General features: G+C 40.1%; 1 protein-coding gene across 4 annotated transcripts in view; it reads right to left on the reverse strand.

The window, feature by feature from the left end:
• FLNB (filamin B) overlaps positions 1-12,786 on the reverse strand; it is a 106,022-nt gene that overhangs the window by 29,427 nt on the left and 63,809 nt on the right. For 2 of the 4 annotated variants that reach the window (XM_067463515.1, XM_060766146.2), the window contains exons 19-27: positions 11,873-11,990; positions 10,011-10,273; positions 7,002-7,599; positions 6,403-6,576; positions 5,924-6,086; positions 5,136-5,296; positions 3,932-4,099; positions 1,132-1,224; positions 147-270 (exon numbers count right to left, since the gene is read on the reverse strand). In XM_067463515.1, coding sequence (XP_067319616.1) covers positions 147-270; positions 1,132-1,224; positions 3,932-4,099; positions 5,136-5,296; positions 5,924-6,086; positions 6,403-6,576; positions 7,002-7,599; positions 10,011-10,273; positions 11,873-11,990 — 1,862 coding nt within the window. The remainder of the gene's footprint in view (positions 1-146; positions 271-1,131; positions 1,225-3,931; positions 4,100-5,135; positions 5,297-5,923; positions 6,087-6,402; positions 6,577-7,001; positions 7,600-10,010; positions 10,274-11,872; positions 11,991-12,786) is intronic. The other 2 variants (XM_060766148.2, XM_060766147.2) reach the window with 1 other exon arrangement.

The following is a 12,786-nucleotide window of genomic DNA, read 5'->3' on the forward strand; positions in this document are numbered from 1 at the left end:
ACGTGATGCAGGCTAATTCTTCCAAGATAGAATTAGACAACAGTTAATATATGTATTGATGCAACCCATCCTAAATGTGGAAGCCATCCAATAGCTACGTTTCATTAAAATTGTTCCAAAATTAGGTTTGACCTTCTTCCTCTTACCTTCTAGGAATCTCTTCATCTGCATATTTTACTGCAATTGTATAAGGGCCCTCCTGCGTAGGCGTGTATGCTACTGTATGAGTGCCATCACCATTGTCAACTACGCTCACAGGTTCTGCCAGGCCTAAGGAGGGATGACAAATGAGACCACATTTTAATCATTTAGCTGCCCTCTCACCAGGACTTTAGTTCTACATGAATTAACTTTCCACTTTGGAGCATGAGCACACAACACTAATTTAAAGCCCTGCAAGAAATCTGCACAAACATCTGCTCTGTGACCTGCTTAGATAACACCAATATATGCCTTATTCCTATCATTCCCAGTCTGTGACCTCACCAATTAGAAAAAGTGAAATCACAGGCAGTCTCTTGGTTGGCTCAAGTCCAACAGCTGTAAGCTAAGAGCCTAGTATCAAAGACAGATTGGAAGAATTTATTGTTCCAAAATTAGACAGCTGGTTAAGTCAGTTATCAGGCATAGTTACCAAAAAGCTCACAGAAGCAGGAAACGAAACTTCTGTTTTCCACTATTACCCACTATCAGTGGTTAGGCACAACTTCCAATCCAAAATGGTGGCTTGTTAGTTTAGAACAGGCAGTGGATTTATTCAGCTTGCCACAAAGAAGTTTAAAGAACTGAATAAATCCAGCACTATCAGGCAAGAGTTGGGTTATCTGCCAATGCAAGACTGAAGCATTTTAATATCCCAGAAATCAAGATGCATGGATTGGTACATAAAGCATTTCCCAGAATTATTTGCACATGCATGAAGCTGTGATTAGACATCTCTGAAGTCACAATTTAGGTCATATTAGTGGGGGAAAGGAGTGAAAAAAGTAACAAAAAGGTTATCTCAATTGCAAGCTGGTAGCATAGCACTAAAGAAGAATTATTTAACTGAGCTAGTTTAGAGCAACAAAGCACAGTTATTGGGATTACAAGATTTTCTAAAAGACACAAGTAATTAGTGAAAGTTCAAACCTGTCTCATTAGATTCAACCTGTGGGTCACCTTTAAAGAACTCTGAAATGGCTTTCAGTGGACTGCGCCATGACTGGGAATCCGGCTCATCAGCTAGAATCAGAAAACTATTAACTTAATAATCCAAAACCAGAACTCCTGTCAGTTGTCCCTTGCAAAAGGGCTTAAACTGTATTACAGAACAAACAAAGCAGCTTCACATGCAATAACCATGCTAAATCCATTTGTCACAGTTTCATGGTATAATACAGGTGCAGATTAATTTGGAATACTACTACCTCCCTTTGGGTAACTTTTATCAAAGGTACAGAGAATAAATAATTCTACATAAGAAGCTGAATTAGATCCAGCAGTCACAGGCCTGAAATAAATTTGCTCGGAGAAGTCCTCCCAACATGCATACTGGAAGTCTAGCTTTGAGTACTCACAGAAAGACTGCCGGATAGTTGTTTATTTGGCACAAGTATATACATTTGATTTCTGTACTTGACAATACAAGATTTTTAACTAGCAAGTGAATGTGTTTTGGTATCTGACAGTAATAAAAAAAACCCTCTATGGCCTTTTCTTTCCCTTGCAGTCATTCTGATTGGTTCATAGAAATTCTTTCTTGGCCTTGCACCTTCAACTGTAATCCATCTTCCTCCAGTACTCACATCTGCCTTGTCCTCAGGCCTTTACCTCTATCCTTCCCTCCCCCCCCCCCCCCCCCCAGCCCTCAATAGGCATACTTCTCTTGTCCTCAGCTCTTCTATCTTTCTGCTTACTCTGCTCAAGGAACATAAATACTTCAAATGAAGCCAACTTGAGGAAAAAATTTTATACGATGCTGAAATACACCCAGGAATTCCCTGCTGCATGACACTAGGGCAGCTGACCGTGTCAGAGATTAGTCAACTCATCTTTCATCTGTGAATTCCAACACAACACACATTGATTTTGTTCTCCACTTCAGCTAGGAGATCATTCTAGGTGATGACTCATTCTGCCCACAGCTTCCCATATAAGATGCCCTGGAGTTATGGGCTTATGCAGCATGTGATCTGAAATTCTCCAGTTGGGCTCCAAAGTCAAATAGATATAACTAATGGCGAGGGAAGTACAGGGGTTGAAGTCCTAGAACAACTTGTGTGTGTGACATGTTGTCCAACCAGTTTACTGTGTTTTGTTTTAGTGCTAGAGAGTCATTAAATGGTTACACACCAAACTCCTCCATTCCTAGTATTGAGACAAAGTGTTCTCATTCCAATTCTGCTTGAATAGCAGCTGAAGGGTTCCTAATCAGAACTTGTATGAGGAATGTGTTGATTACTAAATCTAGTACATTTCTGTAGTAGAGCATAGAAAAGCTATTTTTGAACTACCATTATCAGAAATCCCCTTACAGCATTCCCATCTGACATCATAGCTTTGGGGTGCTGGGGAGTAGGGGGACCCTTGTGGGGGAAGATTCTGAGAGTTATTAATTGAAAAATATATTTTTTTCTAAGATTTGCTGCAAAGTAATAGCTATGTTACCCAGAAGAATTCAGATCTCTGAATTCAAAATGCAGCAGCCAGATTAGTTACAGGAACATTCAGGAGTGAGCATATTGCCAGCACTCCACTGGCTGCCAATTAGTTTCTGGGCAAAGTACAAGGTGTTGGGTTGTTGTAAGTTTTTTGGGCTGTATGGTCATGTTCTAGAAGCATTCTCTCCTGACATTTCGGCTGCAACTATGGCAGGCATCCTCAGAGGTGGATGCCTGCCATAGATGCAGGCGAAACATCAAGAGAGAATGCTTCTAGAGCACGGCCATACAGCCCAAAAAAACCTTCAACAACCCAGTGATTCCAGCCATGAAAACCTTCAACAATACAAGGTGTTGATTTTTACTTTTAAAGCCCTACATGGTTTGGGACCAGGTTACCTACAGGATCGCCTTCTCCCATACAATCCACCCCAAACACTTAGATCCTCTGTGAGGCATGTACTCCAACCAACCAGAACCCAACTGGTGACTGTCATCCAGAGGACATTTTCATTAGCCACCCCAAGACTGTGGAACGACCTACTAGAAGAGCTCCGACAGTTAAATTGGCAGTCAGAATTTAAAACACTTTTGAAAACTTATCTCTTCCGGCAGGCCTACCCAGGCAGTTTTAATCATGAATTTTAAACTTGTGTCTCACGTTTTCATCTCTGTTCTCTGTATCTTAATATGCATTTTATAGAAATGTTTTTTAATATGTATCTTTTATAGAAATACATTTTAATATGTGTGTTTATAGAATTTTTACAATGTTTGTTTGTTTTAACTATGCTGTAACCTGCCTTGAGCCATGAGAAGAGGAGGGGAATAATAATAATAATAATAATAATAATAATAATAATAATAATAACGTATTGTCGAAGGCTTTCATGGCTGGAATCACTCAGTTCTTGTGGGTTTTTTTCGGGCTATATGGCCATGTTCTAGAGGCATTTCTCCTGACGTTTCGCCTGCATCTATGGCAAGCATCCTCAGAGGTGAGGTCACCTCTGAGGATGCTTGCCATAGATGCAGGCGAAACGTCAGGAGAAATGCCTCTAGAACATGGCCATATAGCCCGAAAAAACCCACAAGAACTGAATAATAATAATAATAATAATAATAATATTGTTATTAGCTCAACTGTACACAACACTCCTCCTTTGAGTTCTATTATTTTACTATTTTTTTACTCAATGAGTCTTAATAGGAATTCTCATTCATATCTGTGGGTATGAATCCTTATTTAAAGATAGTACTGATTCTGAGCTCAAACAGTGAAACTTTACCTCTGGGAGCTGTGACAGCAACCTCAAGTGGTGCAATTCCAGCCTTACTGGTGTCTACAGTAAAGGCCTGGGGAATTTTGGCACGAACTGCTGTTCCCAGGCCCGGTCCCAAAACTTTCACTTTGTAGGGGTCAATGACATCTTTTACAGGAACCTTGAATGGACTTCCTGCCAACAAAGCAGAAGCAAGAGGTTATAGCCTTGCAAGGAGTTCACTAAAATAATAATAACCACAATGGGATCATCAAGGATAGCAGACACCGTCTCAGTAACAGAGCTCCCTTCTCGCACTGCTCATTTAAACCCAGCTCTAAACATGTTTGAGATGCCCATTTTTAATTTGGCACTGTTCCTTAAGTTTAACAGGAATACTTTTGTATGTGCTGTTCTTATAGTACTGAACTCGAGCCTTTTGTAAGAAGGACAGAAGATCAGGGAAAAGAAAAATGCACAAACTATTTGAAAGCTCCTCAAACAAACAATCTGTACAGGAATACAACTGTCTGAACAACTGTGAGAGATTAGAAAAATATTATTGTGCTGGAATTAAAACTTCACACATGCCCCAGGGACTAGAGCAGCTTAATGGAGCATAGGCTAATGACGATGAAGAAATCCCAGAAGCACGCAATCATTAAAAAAATAAACTGAGAAACAGGAATGTAAGGATGGGTGAACACCAAGACCAAATATGATATACTAGTGAAGAGTGCTGGAGAGGGACTGGAGGAATGCAGGTTTTCCAGGAAGCCATGAAACTCAGAGGTAGATCTTTGGCTAGTTACTCCCTCTCCACCTGATATAACTTACATGGTGGTTATGGGGAGAAAGAAAGCTCTACACATGGCCTTGAGCTCAGAGGTGGAAAAGCTGGATATAAATCTAAATAATGATTTTTTTAGAAAGAGGGAGGGGGAAGATAGCACAGGAAATCTCAAATGTTCTTGCAACGTCATGCTACTTCAACTTTTCTAAGTGAAGTGCATATTTAAGATACAATATTCATAATATGTGTTCAAAATTTTCTTCAGAAAGTCAGAAGCTCATCATCAGTCATGATCTTTCTAAAAAGAGTGAATTTTTAAATAAACTATTAATCGTATTGAAGGTATTTAAAACATACATTTAGAAATAATTTTTAAAGCATTTAAATAGTATGATTTAAAACACTATTGTCATCAGTACATAATGCAGATGCTCTTACCAGGGATATGTTCACCTCCATAGGTTATGTTGACATCATAGTCCCCTGGAACATATGGAATATATTCTGCACTACAGCTGCCATCTTTGTTATCTTTACAGCTTATCTTGGATTCTGAAGGCCCTTCAACAGTTATTCCAAGGCCACCAATTCCAGCCCCTCTGTGAAGACAACAAAAGTTTATATTATGCTTATGTTACTGTGTATCATTGTACTCTGAAGTCTATTATGCCATTTTATGACTGCAACTATTTCTGCTCAGATATGTGTCCCTGGTGGCACAGCGCGTTAAACTGCTGAGTTGCTGAACTTGCTGACCGAAAGGTTGGCGGTTTGAATCTGGGGAACAAGGTGAGTTCCTGCTGTGAGCCCCAGCTTCTGCCAAACTAGCAGTTCAAAAACATGCCAATGTGAATAGCTCACTACTGGTATTGCTTTGGCAGGAAGGTAATGGCGCTCCATGCAATCATGCTGGCTACATGACCTTGGAGGCATCTACGGACAATGCTGGCTCTTCAGCTTAGAAATGGAGATGAGCACCACCCCACAGAGTTGGACACAACTAGACTTAGTGTTAAGTGGAAACCTATGTGCACCTATAGTCACATCTTGCAGTTTTAAGCACCCAAGCACACGCTTTTCCCCAATTCGCCTCAGAGGTGATGCAAGTTTTCTTAGTGTATCTATCCATAATAAAACAGCTATGTCTTTGAATTCTACATTCATACCAAATTATGGTCTAACATGACTTAATGTGAATATTTCACACAACAGCCTGTGATGCTTACCGAGTGATAACAGTGAATGGGTTGGGTTTATTTGTGAGGGCTTCCTGTAGCCCAGGTCCTCGGGCCTCGACACGTGAAGGATGACATCCCTCTGTGACATCAACTCTGAAAGGACTGTTTAACACGGGAACATCATCATATGTCACGTCAACAGTATGAGGGCCTGTAAGCAAAAGATCAAAACCTTAAACATTTGTGGGCTCTTTGAAGATTTACAACACAAAGATTACATGGCAGAGTATCCTCCTTGCCTCAAGTAATTGATTTCTTGGTAATCTGGGAAAATTAGCCTTACTTACAATGTAAATTAGGTGAAGCCAATGGTTGAAGTATTTTCAAGATAAAAGGTTCTGTTATGTGTTCCAGAGCACTTAAATCCTACAAGTATTTATACAGGTGAAATACAGAATGGTATTGCTTAGTGTGATTTACTTCTCTATCCCACTTCCTCAAGTCTATGGCAATTAGCCACATTTTACCTTTTTCATATGGAGTGAACTCTGCAGCATATGTCCCATCTGCGTTGTCTTTTATAAGGCAGTCTGTGGAAGCTCCAGAGGGATTTGTAATTTGTGCTTTGATATGATCTCCACCAGTTTTGGTCAAAGGACTAGCATCCACAGTGAAATCTGTTGTTGCTTCTCGGAAGACATCTGCAATGTAAGCAACATCTATTGAGAACCATTTCAGCTGAATAGACCCACGCTTTCCACCAACATGTAAACACTTGTCTTCTCACAGATTAGTTCAATCCCCAACATGGTGCCAAAGACAACCAAATGGTTTACAATGTAAACATAACCCACCCACTGGTTCCTCCACCCAGGTTTCCCTTTTATCTTTACAGTTCCCTTCAGAACTGCTGATCCAGTAGCCACTGTTGAATTGCTTTCTTAGGCTATTATGAGCTGCTAGCCTACCCAGAAAAGTTAGTATTTATAGTATTGTGAGATTGCAAGCAGGGTGAACTGCCAAATCTTCATCTACTTCATATCTTTCATATACTATGAAATCTATTGACCAGGTCTTCTAAAATAAATTCACCTTTTAGTTTTAGAAAAATTTAAAGAAGGCTTACCTTTTCCTTCGATGCCTGGTCCATACACTTGGATTTTGCTTGTGTCCACAGCTGGATCAACCTTGACCCGTGCCGGAAAGTTTGGTACCGGTTCTCCACCATACTTCATTTTGAGTGTATGCATCCCAGCAGAAACAGGTACATATGTGACTGCATAGGTACCATCATTATTATCCTGAACGTCAACATCTGCTTTCGAACCAGAATCTGACACAGCCTCCATATCCAGTTTCCCAGGCCCAGCTTCGGAACAGTCCACATTTAGCAATCCGGCCTCACCTACTTTACCATGTTCAAGTCCAGGACCAGTGGCAATAACTTTGGAAACATCAAATGGCATTTCAACATCTGCTTTGAAGGGAGAGCCAGGAATATGGACCTCTTCAAAAAGAATGTTGACAAGGTATTCACCTGGTTTTGTTGGCAAGTAAGAGACTGAGCATGTTCCATCACCATTATCAGAGCACTCTATTTTAGCTTCACACGGTCCTTCGACTGTCAGTCCCAGGCCACCGGTTCCAGCTCCTTTGGTGTCGATTGTGAATTCTGCAGGCTTTCCGACAAGACCACCCTCAAGACCAGGACCGTAGGCTCTCACCTGGACAGTTTAATTTTTAAAAATGAAGAATTTAATTACCCTGTAAATGCTTAGCAGGCAACCAAGAGTTCATAAACATCATAAATCAATCAATATGTTTTCTATGCTACTCAAAGGCCATGACAAAGAGATACAAAATATACAAAACGGAACCTTCAAGATAAAAGGTACAAAAGACACTAACCATTATTATTACCAAACCTATAAAAACAATAGAAACCTTACAAGTTACAGGTAAATTTCCAACATGAAAATGAAACTAATAATTTGAGTTGCCATGGCATTTTTTTACAATTTTATTTAGTGTATTGTCGAAGGCTTTCATGGCCAGAATCACTGGGTTATTGTAGGTTTTTCAGGCTGTATGGCCATGTTCTAGAAGCATTCTCTCTGACGTTTTGCCTGCATCTGTGGCAAGCATCCTCACAACCTCTGAGGATGCTTGCCACAGATGCAGATGAAACGTCAGGAGAGAATGCTTCTAGAACATGGCCATACAGCCCGAAAACCTACAACAACCCAATTTTAGTTAGATCTCCCTTTCTTTTTTTGCAGCCAAAGCAAATGGGGCCACTTTATGTGTTACACCATCAGTGGTATCACTAAAAAAAAAGCCCGAACCAATTCTACAAGAGAGTTCTCATTTCCATTTGTCAGCAATGACTTCAGAAATCTTCCTCTAGGGTCACTATCCTGGGGACAGTTTAGCACAGGGGTCGCCAAACTACAGCCGGTGGGCTGGATATGGCCCGTCAAGGTAATTTTCCCATCCCACTACAGTTTGCACACACACACCCTACCGCCCACTTATCTAAGCCATTCTCCCTTGCACAAAGCCTTTTCCCCTTGCTCAGAGCCTTTCCCCTTCCACTCCACACTGCTCAGTGCCTTCCATGGGTTTTTTTTTTTTTGCACTACAAATAAAACATGTTCAGTGTACGTAGGAATGTGTTCATGTTTTTTCAAACTATAGTCCGGTCTCCCTATAGACTGAGAGACCATGAACTTGCCCTCAGCCTAAAAAGTTTGGAGACCCCTGGTTTAGCATGTAATGTACAATGTCTTCCAACTCATATTAACTACAAATATACACTCTATTCTCTAACAAGCAACAGCTAGCATATAATTAGGGTTTGCAGTTGTAGCTCAAAAACTTCTGCAGAGTATCAGCTGTAGCCCAGAACATCTGAAATAGGTCACTTCTCTGTAGCCTAAAACTTCATGTGTGAAAAACACATGAATCCCTGCCTATTTGAAGGCACATTAGTGCATGTCACCAAAGTTGCAAGTTCAACACGCTATCTGCTGTTTTTAGGAGATATCAACATTATTGCATAATAGGCAGTCTAATCTGCATATTGCCATGCTTTTATCAACTTGATTCCCATTAGTCTAATTGATTTTGAAAGCAAGAGGGCTAAATAAACAAGGGAAACAAAAGCTGCAGCGATCAAAAAAGATTTATTGTTAATTTATTTTAAAATTCCATCTTTTCTTCAACAGGAACTAGACAAGGGAGGGGGGTAATCATGAAGGCGCAACACAGCATAAAAGTTTAGATTACGATAATATATTTCCAAGTGAGATTCAGCTGCAGACACAGCTGATACAGAACAATTATAATAGCAGATATGTTGTGGGGATTTATAACGAATCATGAAATCACAGAGCTGGAAGAGTCCTCGTGGGCCATCCAGTCCAGCCCAGGAAAATCACATTCACAGCCTTTAAACAGCCTCTGTTTAAAAGCCTCCAAAGAAGGAGCCTCCACCACATTCCAGGGCAGAGAGTTCCACTGCTGAACAGCTATCAGAGTCAGAAAGTTCTTCCTAATGTACAGATGGAATCTCCTTCCCTGTAGTTTGAAGCCATTGTTCCGTGTCCTAGTCTCCAGGACAGCAGAAAACAAGCCTACTCCCTCCTCCCTATGACTTCCCTTCACATATTTATAAATGGCCCTCATCATGTCTCCTCTCAGCCTTCTCTTCTGTAGGCTAAACATACCCAGATCTTTAAGCCGCTCTTCATAGGGCTTGTTCTGCAGACCCTTGTTCATTTTAATGAAGTGGCTTTATAGTAAAATGTATACTTATTTCAAGTGCAGTAAGACTAAAAAAGAGAATATTTCAAAGGGAACTTCAAGTTTCTTCTGAATAAAACAGGAAGCACCGAAAGAAGTTATTAACTCGGTCCACATTATATTTTGTGTAAAATTCTCCACTAGTACGACTCCAGAATTGGGCAGAATAGGTTGTGCAATTTCTGTTTCAGATACTTAAAGATCAAACTTGGAAACAGAATAATATACATAACATAATGCACATGACAAATATATCACATATGCTTGATCGATGAATACACCAAATCTTCACCCAGCCACATAAATTGGAACTTGCTAGATTTTTACTTACTTTGGTGGGATCAGGTGGCAGAGTGGCCTCCACTGTATAAGGGCTTCCTGGAACTGGATTCCCATCATAATTTACATCAACCACATGAAGCCCTTCTTCCTTTGGGATATACTTTGCTGTGCAACACTCTTTGCCTACCACTGGCTCCACTAAGCACGGCACAGCTTTCCTAGTAGGACTGAAGATCGAGACATCCAGTTTGCCCTGTCCACCAGCTCCTTTTGTGTCAATCAGAAATTCTTGGTCCCTTCCTACTTCAACTCCTGTAGGAAATAAATAGAACACATTGAAAAGTCCGCCTTTCCACTGACTGCGTCACATTTAGAATTCGTCAAAACAATAGGGAGGGTCATGTCATTATTAGATGTGTTTAAATAACCACCTAGAAAAATACTTGTATTAAGTAATCCTGATATTTGTGTTCTAGCTCAATTTTTCAATGTACCAGTAATCTGCATAAAGGGAAACTTAGTGGAATAATTTATGTTAACTATACAGTATACTACTTAAATAGCCACAGAAAATAGGTTTCCCCTGACATTAAGTGAAGTCATGCCCAACTCTGGAGGGTGGTGCTCATCTCCATTTCAAAGTCGAAGAGCCGGTGTTGTCCATAGACACCTCCAAGGTCATGTGGCCAGCATGCCTGCATGGAGTGCCATTACCTTCCTGCAGAAGTGGTATCTATTGATCTACTCACATTTGCATGTTTTCAAAGTGCTAGGTTGGCAGAAGCTGGGCCTAACAGCAGGAGCTCACCTCGCTCCCTGGATTCGAACCACCAACCTTTTGGTCAGCAAGTTCAGCAGCTCAGTGGTTTAACCCACTGCACCACCATATGTCCCAGAAAATAAAATCCCCAAAGTAAAAATGACCTGAAAGAGATGCTTAGAATTGGCCATTCTTACACAGTCCTGCCAGAAATATTACTTTTCTTTGATATTTGAACTCACTGGAGAAAAAAGGTAAGATGTAAAAATAACTAATAAAAAGTAAATAAATGAAATATTCAGTCAGATTCTGGAAAAGTGAAGCTAGTTCACTAAGTGATTCGCTACTGTTTAGACAATCTCAGCTCCAGTTAGTCATTGAGAGAGGGACTTATGAATGAAATGAAACAGACCTCTAGTACAAACTCTAATAATCTGCATAAGCATTTCCCCATGTGGCATTCTGGATTTTGTCATGGCGATCAGGGGTTACAAACAAAACAGAAATAGACTTCTGTTCATAGAATAGCCTTTCTCATCCTCATTTGTTTACATTAATTGCACATCACTTCTCAAGATGAGCTCTTCTTGTGTTTCTCATAATATATTTAATTTACACATTTCATTACACTTCCAATCTCTAAACTTAGAAATGATAAATAAATGTCATGAAAACTCAGTCCTGAGAGACAAGTGTGTGTGAGACTGCAAAACCAAGGCAAACACACATCTCGAGAGAGAGAGAGAGAGAGAGAGAGAGAGAGAGAGAGAGAGAGAAGGGCATTCTCTTACAGGATCCACCTGTAAGCTTCTAGCAAAAGTATTTAATATAGACGCACCTTCATCCAGGTATTTACACTGCTAACTTGGACCAAAGCTGATCTACAATTAAGCCAACAAGCTGCATTTTACTATCAGTACAATCAAGAAATCATACTCCAGTACACTTATCTGAAAAGCTGCTCCTTCCACAAATCTACTGGACAGAACGTTTTACTCAAAACTTGTGATGTTCACAAGTGCTAGAGAACAAACAACTTAGTTACAACTCTACATTCAAATGTTATGGGATGCTGTTTTCCTTTTTTGAACGTCTTGCAGCTAGTTCTCGTTTCTAATCAATCTAACACTCCAATTAGAAAAGTTACTTACGATTTTCCAGACCATTAAGCTTAATTTTGCTCAGATCAAGTGGAGCAGCAACACCAACAGTGAAAGGACTTCTTGGGATGGGATCACCACCATAATTCACCAGAATATCCATGTTTCCCTAGAAAGGTTGGACAGTTTATTAATTTCATTCTACATTCCAATACTCAAGATATCCCAGCAATCACAGGATCCAGTTGTGAGCATTTAAATATTCCTTGAAAGCATTTTCCATAGATCAAACCAGATGGAAGCTACCCATATGTTTCAGATTGTGGTTCAGAACTGCACAAAGTACAAGTAAATTTGCTTATAAAGCCAGCTAAATGCTTGGAAGTAGACAACTCAAACTGGTAGAGGAAGCAGCTTTTCGATGTTCCACATTAAATGCTACTATGCTTTGGTAAGACACCCAGGTAATCTGCTGTGTGTGTTTTAAGTGAAAATCCAAGACCTTGACTTTGTCCAGATTGTGTTTTGAAATTCTTTAATTTAAATCAAACTTCAATAAAATCCACTGAACGCCTTGCTTTTTACCCATAGCACTGCAAAGCATAGGCTTCATTTATCTCATTTTCTGCCATCAAGGAAAATATTAAGACAGTTCTGAATAATAGCTGGATTTTTAGAAATGTAGAAATTTGTAGCTGTCTCCTAGTGCATAGCCTGTAGCCATGCACCTGGAACACCTGAGTCCATTTCAGTATCTGTTGGACTGTTGTGAGAGACTGGCTCCCTGAACTGAACATTGGGCTCTTTTTCTTTTCCACTCCCTTCCCTCAAAGTTCATTTACTCTGTTTGATATCTAGCCTGATTCTCAATTCTGGAGATCTCTCCACCTGTTTTTCTCTTCCTTTTTGGAAACAGATGGAGAATCCTCCCACCAAAAGCCCCTCCTCTGCTGTGATTGGCCGGT

Source organism: Anolis sagrei, chromosome 2 (genome assembly GCF_037176765.1).
Source record: "Anolis sagrei isolate rAnoSag1 chromosome 2, rAnoSag1.mat, whole genome shotgun sequence".
In the NCBI taxonomy this organism is placed as follows: Eukaryota; Metazoa; Chordata; class Lepidosauria; order Squamata; family Dactyloidae; genus Anolis; species Anolis sagrei.